The sequence below is a fragment of the Peromyscus leucopus genome, chromosome 6 (genome assembly GCF_004664715.2).
Source record: "Peromyscus leucopus breed LL Stock chromosome 6, UCI_PerLeu_2.1, whole genome shotgun sequence".
NCBI lineage: Eukaryota > Metazoa > Chordata > Mammalia > Rodentia > Cricetidae > Peromyscus > Peromyscus leucopus.
In genome coordinates, this window is record NC_051068.1 from 21,949,882 (window position 1) to 21,970,925 (window position 21,044).

Genomic DNA, 21,044 nt, shown 5'->3' on the forward strand with positions numbered 1-21,044 from the left:
TTCTAAGTTCTATTTTTATTGCATGGCAAATATGGACCACACAACTTGAAAAGATGAACGCAGTGTTTCTCAGACATGCCCGATCCTAAGGATGACTGGAGGAATCATTACAATGAACTTAGGCTCAGCAGGTAGGAAGTGTATGTAGCTAAATGGCTGAGCAGTGTGTGAAGCCTCGGGTTTGAACTCTAACACTGAAGGAAAAGAAAAATGAACACATGTCTTCTAAACCCCTAACAAGCAGGCGATTTGGGGAAACATGCCAGTTACAGACAGACCCCTCCAAGACTGCTGCACGCTACTGACAATGAGACATTTGACTGGAGTTAAGAAATTATCTATACAATAGTTTATTTCAAGTCCAAAACACAAAACCACTTCCTTTAGAAACAAAATGCATTGTTTTTACCGCATGAACACCTGGGGCTTCTCACAGATGCAGGGTCTCAACCTTCAGGTCCAACAGTGCAGATATACCATTTACTACATCAGAGGATCTATACTTAACAATTTGGTTTTAGAAAATATTTTACATAAAAAAGAAAGCATTTATCGACACTGTTCAGTGATCACAAGAGCTCTTCAGCCAGGATTTGGTGACAACCACACTTTTCTAGAGAATATTCCAGGACTGAATGGGAACGTAGCATTTTGCACCCTCTGCTTACCACGTCGTCTTGACGGTTTCTGCATGCATACACCCATCTGGCACAAGTCTTTCCATGTCACCCATCTTGGGCTTTTCTATGTGGGAGCAACTTGTCCCGGACCAAGAATTCATCAGGATGAAGCCAAAATTGGACCTAAGGAGGCTCTGAAGTAGAACTTTTTCAACTAACAATGGAGGGATTTAATAGCTATCCATAATACTGTTTCAGGTCAGCTACTGCTTGGAAGGCTAGTGCTTCTGGCATAACCAGGGGCAGCAAAGCCTGAGTACAAATATGTACACTGTAATACATCACTTCTTACCTGAACGATCCCACATCGGGAGAGTTCCACCGAGGAGGAACTGCCTCAGTTATACTGAATGTGGTACATGGACAGCTTGGCTAACCAGTGCCCGGATTTTCATTTCCCAGAGTTTTTTCCTCATCCTGAATCAAATGCAGTCTTATTAGCATACGACACACTGGCTCACGGCTCTGCATTTAGAGTCCAACTCCAGCTTATTTGGTTCACTGTACATGCTTTATTAAAACGGTACTCGTATTTACAGCATCGCAGAAAGTCCCTCTCAAGGTGCTCTCACACACATCCAGACTCACCCACACAGACATTCATACCACGGCCCCACGCACCCACACCAGTGACATGTGAGGGTCAGACTCCTAAAATTAGGCAGCTGTTGGGGAAGAGTTGTTGATTTTTCAATCTTTCTTGGAAAAGGGAAAAGCACAGGGGCTGCATTTGGCCATCACCATGCTATGTCTGCATATTAACACATGGCAGTAACACTGAGTGTCCCTTTACATCTACACACAAGGACAGCAACCTCAGTCTCCATGCTGCTTGTAGTGACTTCGGAATTCACAGAGGGGCTTTTCCTAAAAATAATTCAAGTTTATGGAAGTGAAATAAGGCACAATTAATATTGATTTGACCTAGCGGAAGGAAGGGAAGGAAATAAAATTGGTTTCAAATTATCTTAGCTGGGGACCGCCGACTTCAATCCACTGCAAGTCCCTCTCATTTCCAAACCTTTCTTAGAAGGAAGTTTCTTCCTCTTCCCTGACAAAGCCCAGAAAAAAAAAAAAAAAAAAATGGGGAATTCACTTTTAACCTTTCAGTAGCTTGAACTTCTTCAACGAATGTGCAACCCCAGGGCTCTTCCTTAACACAATAAACCCCAGCCCGTGAACAGGCCCCTTGCTGGTTCCAGAGATCTGCACACTGAGCAGTAAATACCGGTCCGGTGTCTTTGATACTTTTTGTTTTGTTTTAAAAGAGAGAGAGTGAAGGGTGGGGGACAGGAAGGCAGAGAGGAAGGAGGAAGAAGAAAGAGCGAGGAAGGGAGGGAGGGAGGGGAGGGGTCAAAGTAACCTGGTGACTTTCTTGCAGTTAAGAAGGCCCTGTCTCCTTTTCAGGATGATGAAGCCCACCAGACAGTACAAACTGCACACACAATGCCTCATATTCAGATCTTCCTAGTGAAGCACGTCATCTTGTATACTCTGGCGAAGTGTTTCTCACAGCAGGTGCACCACACCCAAAGACTGGACATTCTCTGGAAGGAGTAAGAGTTGCAGTTCTGAAGGCCTCTGGCTTTGGTTGTTCACCAAGTTCAATCCTGTTTACTGTGGTCCTTGGTGTCCTCCTCATCTGTGTACTCTGACGGTTCTTCCCCTGGCTTTAGGAGTCTGCCTACATAGTCATATTTTTCTGAAAGATACATCGAAACGAAGTCAGTCAGTAATGGTTCAATTTGTTTTACAATTCCACTGTACTGCAAGAAGGCACTCGCCTCTTAAGTCACTCAGAACAAGCTACCTTCCTGCAATGCTTCATTTACACACATGTAAGGCCTGAACAAAAGGCAACAGGCTGAGGAGGTTTAGTCTGCTCTTTGAAGGGAGGTCAGTGTTAGCAGGTCTTACCTGCAGTTCTTAAATAAACGTGCACGGACCATCTCAGAGCTGCCCAGCTCAGCATTATTAAGCCTTGGAATGTGGTTCTTCTGTTTTGGGCTGCTAGGGTTTGGACCTCAGGCTTTAAGCTCTGCCACTGTGCCCCATTAGTCCCATTCTTTTAACTCTTTGTTGTTGTTGTTTCAAGACAGGGTTTTTCTGTGTAGCTCTGGCTGTCCTGCAACTCAGATCAGTAGACCAGGCTGTTCTCGAACTCACAGAGATCTGCCTGCCTCTGCCTCCTGAGTGCTGGGATTAAAGGTGTGTGTCACCATCACTGGGCTCTTCTAACTCTTAATAACTCAAACATTTCAGCTAAAGTATTATAATAATCTGTAGCTGGAGTCCCGTTGGACGCCATTTGTAGCTGGAGTTTTCTCTCCAATAATCAGATCTAGTAGTTCATACATGCAATCACAGTACTTGGTCTGTTATGAGTCTGATGTCAATCTAGGCCACACACACAAACGTATGTACATAAATAAGTGGAAATTTCTAAGTCATTTAAAATGTGGATTAATTAATTAAAACTTCACGCTAATTTTTGGAGTATAAACCATGCAGAAGGCGACTTTCTTGGGCTGAATGAAGATAGGGTGGTAGTAGCAGCAGAGCCTATGAGGTGGAGAACGAGAGGGTAAACAGATCTGAGGAATATTCTGGAGAGAAAAGGACAAGCAAGGCCCCGACCAACCACACCATCATTCTCCCCCATCTCGAACTCTTCCCTTAGATCTTTACTTTGCTTGCTTTTGTGTGTCAAGTGTTTAACTTAGAACCTTGTAGGCAGGGGAAACACGTTTGCTTTCTGTCTGGAAGTAAAATTTGGGCTAAGTGACTTAAACCAAGACTAAGTGGACTGACGAGCTGTGGAAAGGGTTTGCAGCGGGCTCTGCACGTGGGAGATCCAAGACAAGTGCCAAGAAGCCCAATGAGCTGCTCCAAAGAGCCAACAGGCGACCAACGGTGCAGGCAATGTCGCACAGGGAAAAACTGATCTTGTGAGGGCACAGTAGTCCTTCTTTACTAAACATTCAAAGTTAAGAACAATTCAATCCTTTTGCGATACATTATCATTACAGTGTTGATATCACTTATTCATCCGTTTATCCCAGTTGTGGTAGTTCTCAAGGTGCTGGGACAGAACCCAGGGCACAAGGAGGTCACGCCCAATCTACTCCTGTGCTACACCCTAAGCCTTCAGTTTGTCTGAAATATAAGCCTGTATTTAACAAAACAAAATCACTCCCAAATGAACAAGTCTTAGAAAACCTCTGAAAGCACCACAATTTGAGACTGTTGGGCTCATGGGCACATGCCACACCTGGTGCTAAATGCATTTCAAATATAGACTTTCAACCTAACTGTCACATGTAACTGTCTTATTAATTAAAATACACCCCAATAATGATGGAAATGAAAATAGAAGGTTTCCTTTAAGGCATGTACAATAGTATATGTTCAGTTTTCCAAATGATGATACCTTTAAACTGCATTTCCCATTCTCGAACACTTTCCATTTGCACTGCGTTCAAATCTGAGAGGTCATCATACTCATCTCTAAGTGCATCCTTATCCAGGCAGAATGTCGCCAGCCCCCTGGAGGCGTCCCTGCCAGCAAAGATTCCATATGGGCCCGCTGAAAGAGAAAGAGACAGCTCAGAGCCTAACACCATTTTAAAGTGTGTCTAGACATCTGGGTCCTCTCCATGATGTGCATTTGGTACATAACCTTAATTTCAAAATATGGAGATACTGGATGAGATAATCAGATTTGTTGGAAATTTCCCTTTTACCAAAGTAAAGCTTTTTACTGACAATAAATTCAAATCAGACACCCCGAAACTTGCATGCTGGGAGAGGAGGGGTCAGTGGGATGCTCCAATAGGTGGTCCTACCCCACACCCACACCGACAGCACTACACGGACCCAGTGGGTATTTCAAAAGCACACTAACTTGGGATAAAAAAGTTGTAGTGGGACAGGGAAGGAATTGGAGGAAGCAATGGGGTGATCTGATCAAACACACCTTGTTCCTGTATGAAATTCTCAAAACAAAAGCCGAACATTAACAAAACGCTGTTGTTGTTCGTGTGTGCATCAATGTCAGGCGTCTGGCTCAGTCTCTGCCCTATTTCCTGAGACAGCTTGGCTCACTACACCTGGAGCTAGCTCACTGATCTGGCTCTCCTGGCTGGTCAGCCAGTTCAGGAACCCCCGCTTCTCCGCCTCCCCAGCACGGGCTTTCAGGCGTGCACAACTGGACTTTGCTTTTCCTGTTGATGCTGGAGCTCTGAACCCAGTCCCTCGTGTCCGTCCAGCAAATACTGAACTGTCAGAGCCATCTCTCCACCCTTACTACAGAAATCTTTTAAGATTTCACTGCTTGCATCTTACATTGCAGAAAGGGCCAAAGAGATCTTTGTGTTCAAAATGTTTCTAAAAAATCTTCAACGATAATAAGATTCCTCAAATATATAATTCTACAAACGACAACTTCTTTCAAGTTTATGAGCTCCTCCACAGAGGGCAAAATTCATTCTGAGGAAACAGTTTTAAAACCACAGTTAGAGGCTTCACTGTCACAAGCAGCCAATTATTGGCTTAGGAATGATTCTTTTAAAAAAGACTTATTTTGTGTTTGTGTATTCATGTTTGTGTATAGCAGACATGCCACAGCACAAGTGCAGTCCAAGGACAAAAATGCCTCCTGCTTTGGGCCTCAGGGATCCAAACTCAGGTCAGACAAATGCTTTTATCCACTAAGCCACCTCCCAGGCCCATGAAAACTATTAATTAACAAAGGGACTTATTAGAATAAAGTATTGCCTAACTTAAAGAAAACAAGAGTAAAAATGCCTTGATTTCTAAGTGAAAGACAATTGCACCTGTTCTCATTTGAAAGCATTTGGGAAACTCCTAAGAATCAGAAACTACCTGCACTTTCTGAGACAGGAAATTAAACCTCACCTAAACAGAAGAACAGCTCAGCACTATGAGCAGTAATCTGAATTACTGACTATACTTCACTGGGAACATGACTGGGGTAGAAAGTTCATTCTTGGAAAGGTCTACAGCGTGGAGCTAGAATGGCTTTCCCACGAGTTCTAAAACAGCTTTTTTAGGTTTGGCCTGAAGGTGACAGATGTGTAGTGCTTCCAGCTTATTTAATTATTAAGCATTCTCCATGTTACCAATAGGCATTAGGTGACTATCACAAATTACAACTAATTGGCTAATTTTTTTCTCACTGAATGGATATACCCATGATTTAATATTCTCCCAATAATACAAACACTGTTTTGTTCCCTCAAATGTGTCTTCTATATAAGAAAATAGATACATCGCTGGTCAACATTTATGACTTTGAAGCTTTGCTACAATCTCAACTGAAATTCAAGGAGTATTAAGCTTTTAGAAAAATTAATTTAATATAGTTTCTACTCACAGAGTGAAATTCAAAAGTTCATTAAATTGGAGTTAACTATTTTAGAGGAAATGTAAACTTAAAAGTTACGCAAGAAAGCCAGGCAGTAGTGGCGCACACCTTTAGTCCCAGCACCCAAGAGGCAAAGTCAGGTGGATCTCTGAGTTCGAGGCCAGCCTGGGCTACAGAGTGAGTCCCAGGAAAGGGACAAAGAGAAACCCTGTCATGAAAAACCAAACAACAACAAAAATCCTTTGTGCAGAATTCTACCCGCTTTGTAGAGAGAGAAACATATGGAAGCAGACAAAGAAGACGGAATGAAGGTGGGCTTTTTGTCTCTTGGAAACAAAGAAGGAGTAAGAAAATGACACAAGAGTGACAACTCTGAAGAGGAAATGACAATTTCTATTTTAAAGATTTTCCCAGCAACTTCACACTTTGGTCCTTCAGGAGTTCATGAAAAGGAACAGATTTTGCTTTTCTTCCTCCACTTGGCAGATCATAAAAAAATCAGAACACAGTGGCTTGCCTGAAGTTACTGACAGAACGGTGGCAGCTCCACTTTTCCCACCACTCCAAACACTGACTGCATCTCCAGAAAGCTGAGGACCCACATGCTCAGAGCGTCTACACTGAGAACACTCGGGGTCCACACACTGGAGCATCTACACTGAGAACACCCAGGGTCCACACACTGGAGCGTCTACACTGAGAACACCCAGGGTCCACACACTGGAGCGTCTACACTGAGAACACCCAGGGTCCGCACACTGGAGCATCTACACTGAGAACACTCGGGGTCCACACACTGGAGCGTCTACACTGAGAACACCCAGGGTCCACACACTGGAGCATCTACACTGAGAACACTCGGGGTCCACACACTGGAGCGTCTACACTGAGAACACCCAGGGTCCACACACTGGAGCATCTACACTGAGAACACCCAGGGTCCACACACTGGAGCATCTACACTGAGAACACCCAGGGTCCGCACACTGGAGCGTCTACACTGAGAACACCCAGGGTCCGCACACTGGAGCGTCTACACTGAGAACACTCGGGGTCCACACACTGGAGCATCTACACTGAGAACACCCAGGGTCCACACACTGGAGCATCTACACTGAGAACACTCAGGGTCCACACACTGGAGCATCTACACTGAGAACACTCAGGGTCCACACACTGGAGCGTCTACACTGAGAACACTCAGGGTCCACACACTGGAGCATCTACACTGAGAACACCCAGGGTCCACACACTGGAGCGTCTACACTGAGAACACCCAGGGTCCACACACTGGAGCGTCTACACTGAGAACACCCAGGGTCCACACACTGGAGCGTCTACACTGAGAACACCCAGGGTCCGCACACTGGAGCGTCTACACTGAGAACACTCGGGGTCCACACACTGGAGCGTCTACACTGAGAACACTCGGGGTCCACACACTGGAGCGTCTACACTGAGAACACTCGGGGTCCACACACTGGAGCATCTACACTGAGAACACTAGGGTCCACACACTGGAGCGTCTACACTGAGAACACTCGGGGTCCACACACTGGAGCGTCTACACTGAGAACACTCGGGTCCACACACTGGAGCGTCTACACTGAGAACACCCAGGGCAGAGTGGCACTGAGAACCATCTCCACCACTCACTTTCTACCTTTCAGACAGTGTCACTAGGTGCCCAAGCCGGCCCCCACCTCCCTGTGGAGCTCTCCCAGGTCTTGGCCTTGCACTCCTCTTGCCTGGACTGTAAACCACAGGCCTCTCTGAGTGAGGCAAAGGTGAGAACGACGGTCAGTGCTTATAACCACAGCAAACAGGACACCGCACCCCTCAGCACCACAGCAACATAAGCAAGCTACAGAGACCCTCCGTCTTTGAGGGTGTTCATACTCACACCAGGGCTTCTCAAGTAAATTTCTGTCAGCTTCCCTACGGAAGGGTCAATTTTGAAAGAATCTGCTAATGTTTTTGTTGCTAAAGAAATTCCAGATAAAACTGGGTTCTGTCAACTCATTCAAGGAAAAGGATGAGTAATATATTCCTCTACTCCTTAAACTATGTTCAAGTGTCCCCTTCACAAAGGCTTCTGTGGAAGCATCTCCTGCTGAAGAGGCCTTTGCTCACATGCTCTTTGCTCCATGCTGGAAGGCCACTGAAGAACCCAAGGAGACTAAGAAGTAGGGTTGGAATCGGGCAGCTTGTCAAGGGAGGCGTTGAGGTCTGGCAAAAAGATGGCTTCCTTCATTCATAACACACCAGCACTCCTTCCCCTCTTAGATACCCTCCACAACAAACAATGTTATCAGCAATAGCATTTTTGCTAACTACACATGGCTGTTCACAAAACCAAAACAACAAAAAGGGAGCTACCCAAGAAAAGCAAAGCTCATCTAGTGTTAAGTCTCTATGGTATGATTTACCAAAAAAGCAAGTGAGTGAGTGTCAAGACTACTTAGACATTACTCCGATGATCCCGACCACATAACTGACTAACCTAACAGCCTTTGACTGTATGTTGGTGAGTACACTTGGAATTTTGACCGTTCCCTGGAGTAGCAAGAGGCAGAACACTCAGTGCAGCTCCCAAGTGGCAAGATGGGATGAAGAATTCAATAAATTACACCAGATACAACACTGTGCGTTTGAGGTCTGCCTAGGCTACATAGTGAGACAAATAAAACAAGAAACAAGAAAAAAGTCTGAGGTGAAAAGTCAATCAACCTATTAGCTTCTAAACCCTAAAACTGCTTATTTTTGATACAATTGTGTAGAGTGCTGTGACATATTTTTGAAATGTTAATAAACCATATGCATATAATGGGCATATACATATGCTCATTATGAAACAATGATATAAAAATAATAAACAGAAAATGTGGTAAGTAATAAAATCTGTAACACAATTTGACTGTAGGATGATAAAGGAGAAATATTCCATAAGTTATTTTCATGACTTGAAACTGGTATCTATAAAGCTAGTGTAAATGTACAGAGATACTTTGCATTCTGATCTGGGAAGCTCCAGGATTTTTAGAGCTAGGACAGTAAAGCAGAAGAAGGTTGCTGTTAAGAAGACAAGACACTTTTATGCTGGAGGGGCCACCCACCAAGTAACACACTGATGCTTCACCTGACTGAAAGAAAACTCCACCTTGCTTCTAAATGACCAACTGGAAGGCTTGCGCGAACTGGAGAGCCTTCATGGTCATATCAGAAAGACAAAGAGCCCATGCATGGCTTACATGGTAAATGTAGATTAAAACATGCGCGCACACCCCAGAGTAGAATGAGGGCAAAAGGAAGGGGAAGGAAGGCTAAGTATGAGACATAACTCAAGACAGAAGCTAAATCTGAATACATAAAAACCACAATTTGTGGTTTAAAACACTATACAGGGATAGAGGCCATGCTAAGTGGAGAGTGCTTGTCTAGTATGAGAGAGGCCAATCCCTAGTACCACACACACAAAAGCACAGGTAAAAATGCTATGCAGGGCTGGTGAGGGGCTCAGCAGACATGAACATTTGCCAAGCACACTGATGACCTGAATTTTGATACCAAGATCCCATGACAGGAGGAGAATGGATTCCTGAAAACTGACCTAGAAACCTCCATACATATACTGAGCACCAGCATTCATGAACACACATCATACATACACATAATAATAAAATACCAAAACAACAACAAAGGCTGGAGAGATGGCTCAGCAGTTAAGAGCACTGGCTATTGATCCAGATGGCATGGGTTCAATTCCCAGCACCCACATGATGGCTCACAACTGTCTGTAACTCTATCTAGTTCCAGGAGATCCGATGCTCTCTTCTGACCCCCACAAAGCACCCACCATACACATAGTGCACAGGCACACATGCAGCCAAATACCCATCCACAAAATAAATTTAAAAATTAAAAACAAAACCAAGCCAACAACAAAACCTCAGCTACACATTAAGTGGAAAGGCACTAAAAATATTGCAGCAAAGGCTGAAATGATGAGTATCACAATTGAAAAAAATGTGGCAAAGAACATATGAACAAATGTATGTCAAAAAAAAAAAAAAAAACAAAAAGACTCAGATTTTCTTTAAAGATGTGAAATTTTGGGCTAGGGAGACAGTTTACTCTTTAAAATGCTTGTCCTGCAAGCAAGAAGACCTGGCAAGATGGCTCAGCAGGAAGTCACTTGGCGCCAAGCCTCACGGCCTGAATTCGATAACAGAGCACTACATGGAAGAAACGACTCCAGCTCTCTGATCTCTACATGTGCACCATGCTGTGCCTTCTTGTGTGCACATGCACACACATTCTCTAAATAAATGTTTTAAAAAAAAGACCTAGGTTCAATCCCTGGAATCAAACACTGAAAATGATAAAGGTGGCTGTGGTGGCATGTTTGCAATGCCAGCATGGAGGAGGTGGGGACAGCTTAGTCCCTTGGGTTCCACTAGCCAGTCAGCCTCATCTGCTTACTGAGTTCTAGGCCAGAGAGGTCCTGTCTGACAAAAAAAGGAAGGTAGACAGCAACTGAGGAATGACATTCAAGGTTGGCGTCTTGACTTCCATATGCATGCACACCTGCACCTGTCCACACCCCCCCCTCTCTCTCTCTCACACACACACACACACACACACACACACACACACACTCATTCAGAAAAAGAGAAATGCAAATTTAAATAGTGACTGGAATGCTGCTTCAACCTCAGACCAACAAAAAGCAAGCAGTTTAAAGCATCACATTTTTGACAAGGATGAGAAACAAGCATCCTCAGGAAGTACATATAGGTCAAGTTCTCTGGAGGGCAACTCCAAACTAAGTCCCCACACCAAGCATGGTCACACCATCAGCCTTAGTAATTCTGCTTCTAGGACTCACAGCTTATTTACATATAGAGCACTGGTACAAGGCTGTTGCTCACAGCATCATTACTAAGAGACGGGTAAAACTCACAAGCTCGCCAGCAGGGTTAACGAGATAGCTTCCATGTGATAGGAATGATATGAAAGGCTCTCGGGAGTGTGGGGCAATAAGACTCCTGTTCAGACTGTCACCTGCACAGCACAGCTCTGCGACACTAACCTTGAACCATTTCCACTGCAGAGTGGCATGAGGGAGTTCTTGGGAAGAGTCTTACTTTTCACTGTAAATCCTTTGGAGTTTTCAGTTTTGAGCACGTATTATCTTTTAAAAATGCCATCATTAAAAAAAACCTTACACACAAGGCCTTATTTTGGGATCTGCTTCAAAGCACCCTACAGTAGCACATCCACAACTGATAATTGATGAAACACTCCAGGATGTGGACAAGAAACCAGGAATGCAGAGAATGATGGAAAGAAGGTCCAACAAAAACGACAAGCCATATCCACAAGCACCTCGGGGAGCAGACACACTCGCGCCCCGAGAAAACCCAACACAAGAGGAGCAAAGGCAGACTCCAGCTGACAAAGGCGGGCATGAAGAACACCTGGGAAATTAACACACATCTACCTATCTTCCAGGGGGAAGATGAGAGCATGGAGGACGCAATGACTTAAAGTCAGTTAGCAGAGTCCAGCATGCTCCAGTTAGGGGACAGAGAGAAGCTTAGCCAGTCGAGTCCTTGTTGCACAAGTGGAAGGACCCGAGTTTGGATCTCCGGCACTCGTACAGAAAGCCAGGTGTGTGCCTCTAACTCCAGCCTGGCATGGGATCATGGATATAAACAGATCTCCAGAGCTTGCTGGCAGCCTGGCTCAACTGGTGAGCTCCTCCAAATTCAGTGAGACCCTGTCTGGAAAAATAAGGTGGAGAGAAGTTCAAGACGACATTGATATCCACCTCTGCCTTCCACCTGCAGGGTACACACACACACACACAACAGATCAGGACCGTAGATAGAGTCAATTTTCTTTTCTCTCTTTTTTGTTTTGTTGAGACAGGGTTTCTCTGTGTAATAGTCCAGCTGTCCTGGAACTCACTTCATTGACCAGGTTGGCCTCAAACTCACAGAGATCCACCTGTCCTGCCTCTCTGGGTGCCGAGATTAAAGGTGTGTACCACCACACCTGGCTAAGAAATAGTAAATTTTCAAAAAGGCAAACAAATTACAAAGATCCGAGTTCCACTCACATCACCCACACTGGACAGCTCTGGGGGATTTGATTCCTTTTGCTGGGCTCTGCAGGTACCTACATAAATGTGGCGCGCGCACACACATACACACGTTTCCTAAAAGGAAAACACATCCAGGGCATAGGTGAGAAGTCCATCATCTGCCCTAGATGCCTAGATGCTTGAGGCCCAGGTCATCTAAGCACTGAAAGAGAGAAAACCCTGTCAAGTGGCAGTGAGGCACCTTCAAGGGGTAGGCTTTACCAATTGACATGGAATGATATTTGGCTAAAATCTTCCATTGTTCCAAAGGACAAGTCAACATCTAAACCATCTTAACAAAACCACCAGAAGACAGACTTCGCCACCTTGGCAGAGAAGAGGAAGGGGAGGGGTAAACTCTAAGAAGAACCAGCAAGTGAAGACCTAGAGTAGAGTTTCTTCTGAACTGAACTGCATTCAGGGCACTGCCAGTCACAAAGGCGGGCCAGAGACAGTTAAATAAGATGGTGGAGACAAAAGCACAGCAGTACTCACAAAAATGTAACCCGACTGAGCTACAAGAACATAAAATGCTGATGAGAGTTCAAAATCTAGTTCTATATTTTAGGGTTTTTAAGACAGGGTTTCTCTATGTGGCCTTGGTTGTCCTGAACTCACTCTGTAGACCAGACTAGCCTTGAACTCACAGAATCCCACCTCTGCCTCCCGAGTGCTGGGATAAAGGCATGCTCCACCACCTCCTGGCCTAATAATATACTTTTTTTTTTTTACAAGAACAAAACAGTACAAGTTGGTCGCAAGGGCTGTAGTAATAAACCTCAAACTAACTACAAGTAACCAAAGGTTGAAACCAAACCTGAACTATCAATGGAGATGACAAGAGATGGGTCTGATTAGATGGCTTCTACGTGCTCACCCTACTGTATGGTAAGACTAATAACCCATTTCAGAACAATCTCTGTACAGACCATCAATAGAAATAAGGTACTTCTAAATACCCAAATAAGCCCCTTGATCATAACCTTAATTTCATTCATAGCACTTATTTTTTTTTATCAGAGTATAATTACATACTGAGGTATGTTTGTATACTTACTGCCTGTCCTCAAGCAATGTCAAGTCCACAGATATGGACTGGTCTGTGCCAAAGACTAACTCCATTTCTGAAATTGCCTTACTTACAGTCTTACTGTAGTGAAATCTAAGGTGTTCCTTTCTCAGTATTTAAAAATGGAGATGAAGTCTCATATTAAAGATCTTGAGAAAGGATACAGGCACCAAGACTTATATAGTGATGTATGCCACAGGCATATGGGGAGGAATAGTCTATGCCAGATTGCCCAAAGGGCCTCGAGAAGCATCTGAACAGCTGAGTACATGTGACTAGTTCTGTTCCTTACTTCTAATCTCAATTGGCATTTTCTGCTCTCAATTTTGTTATGTTAATTTGTTGTAGTATTTAACACAATACAGTTCTCTAAAACATTAAAAGCAATGCGATAATGCAGAATTCAGAACAGGTAACCAATATTATAGAAATGATTGGCACAATATAAAACTCTTCTGGACTTTGCTTTTTTCAAGACAGGAACTCACAGTACAGCCATCCTGGAGCTCAACTATGTAGCCTGGTTATCCTCTAAGTAAAGGCCATCTTCCTGTCTCTACCTCAAGAGTTCTGGCATTACAAGTGTGCACTACCATGCTTAGCTACTTCAGAAACTGTTGCTGGTCCCCTTTATCTTACTGGTAGCTAACAAGATGCATGTGGTAACCAGCCCAAACAAACCTAGTTGGCTTCAAAGCAAGAAACTGTGATGACAGCTGGATTGTGACAACTTGGACATATCCATGTAGCAGTAGGTCAGGCCAGGTTTGGCCTTATGTTGCAACTCTTGCTAAACCACAGTTTTGTAAATTAAAATGTTAAATAAAAATTAACATACTGAAGACAAGATTAAAAGGGGGAAGGATTTAGGTTCATGGGCTCCTTTCCCCAACCTCCTATTAGGCAGCTTCAAGGGGCTACTTATGTGGCCTTTTCCTTTTCAGTAGAATTTAAAAGGTAAGCTGGCTATAGCTTTGGCATATATCGACAAACGAGTAGAGAAAAATATTAAATAGCCAAAGTATGTTTTTCACCATTCCAAAGAATAAAATGCACAAAGCTCTCCTACTGTAATACATTTAAGAGTACACGTTAATATATTCAAAACCTACTTTGAATGTAAGCATAGACTTGATGGATAAGGTGACAATGAGAAACAACCTGTGAAGGCAGCCGGGTACGGGCCTGATTTTTAGTGTGGCTACTTAGTTAGACAGGTGCTTCTAGGGCAAAATTTCTAAGTTCTAGTTTTCAAAAATGTAAAAGGAGAATACAAAAATATCTTATAGAGTCATTAAAAAAAAAAAAAAAAAAGAAAGAAGGAAAGAAATGAAACCTGCTCCAGAAATGGAGCATGAACTTCTGTTCACTGGCTTCCAGAATCAATGCTGATCGCTAGTAACTCCTAGGGTAGCAGGAGTACAGCACTCCATCAAGTACAAGGTTTAGTGTGGTAGTCATGTGGCTGAGGAATGTGCCTACTTGTTATCAAATAACTCCTTTTAAAATACATTAATTTTAATTAGCCATTTGTGGCTTGGGCTACCATAATGGGCAGCAAGAACAACCAACATAAAAGCCATGAAATGGAAGTATGTTTGAAGCTCAAAATCTGTATGGAAAGCAACGAGAAAAGGGTATAAAGTAAACCAGTAACAGGATTCTTTTAAGTTTATCCCAGAAGCTGTTTATCAGTGTACAAAAACTTTGCAGTTAAACATACCTAAGGTTTTCAGATTTATCTATGTGATCCAAGCCAGCTTACTTAAACTCATCTGTAAGGCAGATACTTTGCAACTTCACCAAAGATCTGCAGAAATGACAAATGGTTGATCATTGGATGCTCAGGAAATTCAGTTTCCTACATGATCACACTTCTGTTCAAGCTAGCCAAGTACCTGCCTGTTACTAACTACAATACTGACAAGAAAGTCAACACATTCTGGCAAATGGCTGGCAGTGAAGTACATGTGAAGTATTGCCATTTAATTTTATTTTTAATTAGTGGAACTTTAAAGACGCACAGCTGAAAGATCGTGTCCAGCATTACAGAGGGAAAAAACCCCTCACAGAACACTCTTTAATCATAAACATATCACTGCAAAATGGAAATTGATAGCAGTTTGGGTACAAAATAAGCTTTCCGGCTCTAGGCTGAGTTTTTCAAATTACTAAGGTTCTTAGATAAGGAGAACTGTGTACTGAACTATACCCCTACAAAATTATCTCATTTATTCCAGAATAAAATGAAAATGACATCAAGACCCCTGGAAAGCACTTCAAACGCGGTCTATCCAAAAGTAAATAAATAAACAAAATCAACAGATTAGAAGCTCCCGAGACGCTCTGGCTACATTTAAGTTCTTCCCAATAATAAAAACTTTCAAGCCGGGTGGTGGTGGCCCACGCCTTTAATCTCAGCACTCGGGAGGCAGAGTCAGGTGGATCTGTGTGAGTTTGAGGCCAGCCTGGTCTACAGAGTGAGATCCAGGTCAGGTACCAAAACTACATGGAAAAACCCTGTTTCGAAAAAAAAAAAAAAAAAAAAAAAACAAAACAACAAAAAACTTTTCAGATACTCCTACTAGATTGTTTATTGATACCTGTAATAAAATAACTATGCATCAGAATAAGGAAGTGGTTCTCTATTCTTTTTTGTCTTGAGACAGCGTCTCACTATGCAACCCCAAGTGGCCTAGAACTCAGAGATACACCTGCCTCTGCCTCCAGGGTGCGGAGTTAAATGCCTGTACTACCACACCTAGGGTGGTTCTTCATTATCATCTGAAGAATGTCTATGTGCTCAAGCCACAGAAACACAATCTACAGTATACTTCCTACTCTTAGTTTTTAACTTCTGCCACACATTTGCCACTGGAGGCTGTCCAAACTATCCGCGTCTTTCCTAATGTGTGAGGACTAATAATGGTTCTTTTTACAAATACTCTAGACAATCTTTAACCACTGAACACACTTTTTAATGTCACTGGGGGAAAGGCTGTAACTAGGTACAAAATCTGTGTAAATTCTTGACTTTAAAAAGTTTATTTGACTTGGTCTGTGTAAATAATATACTTTGGTCCTAGTCTCTTGTTCAACATGCTCTTAAACAAAAAAGTATTAGCTACTGAAGTTGATGTAAGCAAGGAGACATGTGGTATTTGTTTATACATCCAGAGGAAGTATTACATATTATATATGTAATGAAACATAAGCTAAGAAATAATCAGACCCAACACCAAACACTCCAGTTTCTTACCCCTAATCCAATCAACAAACGCAAACACTTCTGAAATAGCATCCAGCTAAGCACTGAAATAAGAAGCATATTCAGTGTCAATAAATCACGTACATTAACAAAATTAAAAGGAAACCTTGTTTAAAAGCTGGATGTAGTCCTTCCAGGAATGGGTCACTTTTCGTCTCTTGCTCACTCTTATACCCACTACAGCTCCCCCTCCGCCGCCCCCCCCCTTAAAGCTTAATATTAATCACTGCATAACCAGGGCACACAATGTTGCTCAATTTTATGGACTACCAACAGACTCCCCGAGTTTGAAGTTTATTTGTGTAATCTGAAACAGATTACCTCTACACTCGTAAAGGGCTTCTACAGAAACTACCTTCCATAGTTTTCTGAAAGCAAAGTTGTAAAACCTTTAACTTGGAGAAAGTGCATGGTAGGGAAAATACAATAATTCATTATCAACGGGTATTTGAACACTTATCTTACTACCAGCAGAGAGAAAAAGGAGGGAGAGGGAGGGAGGGAGGGGGGAGAGAGACAGAGAGGAGAGAGGGAGAGACAGAGACAGACAGACACGCCTGCTAGGCGGATGAGCTCCACCCCAGACACCCAGGGCCAGTATCGTTGCCAGTCTTATTAAGATCTACATTATGGTTCGTCCTCATCTCACATACAGTGTTAATCTTGGAAAGCATCTTGGAGCCAAACTGGCTTTTTAGAAAAAGGAAGAAAATGAGTCGGAGGAGGTTCTTATACCGAGCTCCAGAACCGGGAGGGTTGGGACTTGAATCTACGTGTCCCTATCCCTGGCTCCATGCAACCTAGTCCAGAGAAGCAAAGAGTAGGTAAGTGTCAGGCAATTCAGAGCAAAAAGCTGTAACTTGCACAGGGCCGAAAACTTTGGGTCGCCACTTTAGCCATCTCCTTATCCCTTCTGCCCTTACAAAGCCCAGATATCGGAAAGCTCAGGAGAAAGGTTGAGGGCCAATGTGACTAGAGTCAACTTGTAAGAATTTTGAGAATTTCAGCCCCAGGAAAAGCTGCGAGGAGACACGGGGTGGGAAGGGAAGGAACGCCGAGAGCAGGTTTGTGGGGCGCCACTGGAGCCCCCGAGCCCCGCAGCTGGGGGCATGCACGGGGCGGGCGTCCAGGTGCGTGGCCGCGGCGGAGATAGGGTGCCCCGGCCCCCCGATACCCCTCATTCCTCACCGGGGCCGTAGAACTTGCTGCCTTTGGTCACGTCGAAGACTTTCCCATTGACCGCGAGCAGGATGCGCGGCGTGCGCGCCCCGTCGTACTGGCGCAGCTGCTCCAGGCTGAAGTCCCGTTTCTTCATGCGTGGTAGCGTGGCGGCCGGGCTCTCCTCGCCCGCTCCGGGCCCCGCGCCCAGACCCCGCCGCCCCCAGCGCACCCACAGCCGGTAGGCCCCCAGCAGCACCAGCGCCAGCAGCGCCACGTTCAGCAGCATCTCCCCGCCCGCCGCCAGCAGCGCCGCCGCCCAACTGCTCCCCGCCGCCGTCGCTCCCGCGCCGCCAGGGCTCCCGTCGCCGCCGTCGCCGCCGCGCTCACCGCTGCTCCCCAGGGTGCCTAGCTTTACGTCCCCATCACCCGCCGCCATCACTGCCCGCCAGCGCCTTCCTCCTCCCGCCCCCTGCCCTCCCCAAGCCCGCGGCCGGCCCCGCCCACCAGGCGGCGCGCAGCCAATCACGTGAGGGGACGGGGCGTGGCAGTGCCGGCTGCTTATTGGCTGTTGGCGGGGTAACGTTGTCTGGCTTCGCCCTCGCAGCTCCTGCCCTTGCTGGCGGCGCGCGCGGGCGATGCCCCGCCCACCTCGCCCCACACTTCCCGGCTCTCACTCTCTCAGCGCTACAGCCTAGGGAGTGTAAGGGAGGGGCGGGGCTGAGGGGAGAGAGGGGCGGGGACGAAAAAAGGGAGGAGCCGGCCCGCGCGCGTGCGCACTCGCGCTTATGGGGCGGGACACCGCTGGGGCGCGTGCGCGGGCCCCGGAGCGCCACGCGCTGGGCTCTCTTCGGCGACCCCTCCCTGCAGCGCGCGTGCGCCCCGCGGCAGCTTTTTGCGGTCGCGTCTGTGACGGCGCACGGCGGAGGCCGGAACGGAGAGGGAGCTGCGGGACCGCGCGTGTGGAGCCGGGCTGCGGACATCAGTCCTAGCTGCGCCCGATGCCTCAGCTCCAGATCCGGAGCGTGACGCGAGCTCGCCCGCGCGCTGCCTCCTCCTCCTCCGCGGTGGGAATGCGCGGGGAAGGCCGCCCGTCGCTTGCCCTCTGGAGCCTGGCTTTCCAGCCTGAATTCCACCCGCTCCCAGCCACGCCCGCCTCGCTCTCTCAACTAGTTTGACAGGCTTCTGCCGCCCTGCCTGTGAGGAAGGAAGGTGGATCCAGGGACTGGCCGGTGCCTTGTAACTTTGAGCAAACGAGAGGGTGGGGACAGGTATAGACGGACTGTGACAGCTTAGGGATGAGCTACCCAGCACAAAGGACTCTGGCTTTAACGTGAGCGGTAGTCTAGAAAAGAAGGAATGAGCTTTTCTGGCTGCTGTTTTTAGGTAGTTGTCTTAGGGTGAAGGGATAGGACAATATACCTGTCAACGATACTGGTGACCAAAACTTCCCTGGAGAGGATTTAGCTCTTGGAGAAGGGTGGGATGGGAAACCAATTATGCTACTGTGGCTGTACATAAGACTAATGGTGTAGTTAGTGCGGGGATTGAAAAACAGTTTTCTGCCGGGCGGTGGTGGCGCACGCCTTTAATCCCAGCACTCGGGAGGCAGAGACAGGCGGATCTCTGTGAGTTAGCCCTGGGCTACCAAGTGCAGAAACAAAGCTACACAGAGAAACCCTGTCTCGAAAAAAAAAAAAAAAAAAAAAAAAAGAAAAACAGTTTTCTGTAATGAATTATATATTTAGGCCATAAGGTCTCTGCCCCAACTTCTCAACTCATAGTTAATATTTAAGTGAGCGAGTGTGGCAATTAAAACTGTAGTTAGAGACACTGAACTTTAATTTCTGTTGTCATAAAATGCCATCCCTTTGTTTTGAGTCTCATGTATCCCAGACTGGCTTTGAGCTTGATATGTAGATGAGGATGACCATGCCTTGCCTATCCTTTTGATTTTTAAATCACTTAATAACATTACAGTCAGTTTCAGCCCCTAAGTAGGTACAAAAACAGCCTGTTAGCCATGGATTGCCAATCCCTGCCTGAGAACATTGTTTCTTTAAAGTCAGAGCTGTTGTTTTAATTGAAAATAAGTAAGTGACTATATAACTTTACACTGGGAGAACAGGAGTAAAATCAGGTTGTCACAGGCAAACCTCAGGTTAAGAGTTAGAAGTCACAGTTGCTGTGGTACTTGGTAACAGAAAATGGAGATGTCAGTGATAGAAGATTCGGGAAAAAAACTAGTTTGGGGAAAGAAATGGTGGTAGTGTCTGCACAGTTGAAACAAGACAGTAAGAAGAAAGGACCCCAGAGGCTTCATAGAAGGAGGACCACTCATATCTTACTTTTCAGAGTTGGCTCTCTAGCTGTCTCTAAAGCATTAACTGGCAGTGAGATTGCCTTTCCTTACATGGCTCTGGGGAGTTCTTATGAAAGGCTATGGACGCGGGGCATAGTTGGTTACCCCAGGCATTATGACATGAAAACCCTCTTCCTCTGCACTGCATATTTGCTGCCTAGGAAGGTGATACTGACTGAGAACAACTGGCTTAAATGGCCAGGCTTAACTTTGGAGCTGATGATGGGGTATTTAGTTTTGCTTCATTTAATTGATTTGGAAGAGAGAGGAACTAAAGGCATTGGATTTCTGTTGCCCCTACATGGGATGGGGAATGTTGAATAGTTAATATTGTCTAGTGAAGCAAAAAGTTTTATGCCCTTCCTAAAATAAATGTCTTGAGTTCACATTAGAAACCCCACCCTCTGTTGGGGTCCTCTGAGCAGGGTACCCTTAAGGTAAGCCTCCTAAACTGGTCCAAAAGAATTCTTCCCTTTTTTGCCCTGTCATAATAATCTCTTCCAAGTCAATATTCCTGCTTTAAATTCTGCAGTGATTTCCCACTTGTGATTTCCCAACTTCATCCCCACATGAAGGGACTCATTGTGTATGTTAGTATCCTTTGATCAGACATCAATCTCAGGGGCCAGGAGCAGGGAACTCAGCAATTCAGAAAAGCTGTTTGCATTCAGAGATTTCCATAAATCCCTAAGTGATCTCCTTGTCTTTTCATAGATAAACTAACCTGTGAGATACCCTCTCTTTTTGTCTGTTTGTTTTTTCGAGACAGGGTTTCTCTGTGTAGCTTTGCACCTTTCCTGGAACTCACTCTGTAGACCAGGCTAGCCTCAGACTCACAGAGATCCGCCTGCCTCTGCCTCCTGAGTGCTGGGATTAAAGGCGTGCGCCACCGCCCAGCTATGAGATGCCCTCTCTTAAAGAGATCATTTTTTCCTATTCTAGTCTGTCTCAGGGTCCCCATTTGCTGTATTCA

The 21,044-nt window shown here is 45.1% G+C and overlaps 1 protein-coding gene and 1 long non-coding RNA gene across 3 annotated transcripts in view; one reads left to right on the top strand and one right to left on the bottom strand.

The window, feature by feature from the left end:
• Pgrmc2 (progesterone receptor membrane component 2) lies at positions 1–18,197 on the bottom strand. Its single transcript, XM_028895040.2, has 3 exons — positions 17,740–18,197; positions 4,111–4,266; positions 1–2,382 (listed from the first exon to the last, which is right to left on the bottom strand). Exons 1-3 carry the CDS (start codon positions 18,146–18,148, stop codon positions 2,285–2,287), a joined length of 663 nt encoding a protein of 220 aa, XP_028750873.1. The 5' UTR covers positions 18,149–18,197; the 3' UTR covers positions 1–2,284.
• LOC119088157 overlaps positions 17,105–21,044 on the top strand; it is a 26,971-nt gene continuing 23,031 nt past the window's right edge. For both annotated transcript variants that reach the window (XR_005091749.1, XR_005091750.1), the window contains exon 1: positions 17,105–17,375. This is a non-coding gene — a long non-coding RNA (uncharacterized LOC119088157). The remainder of the gene's footprint in view (positions 17,376–21,044) is intronic.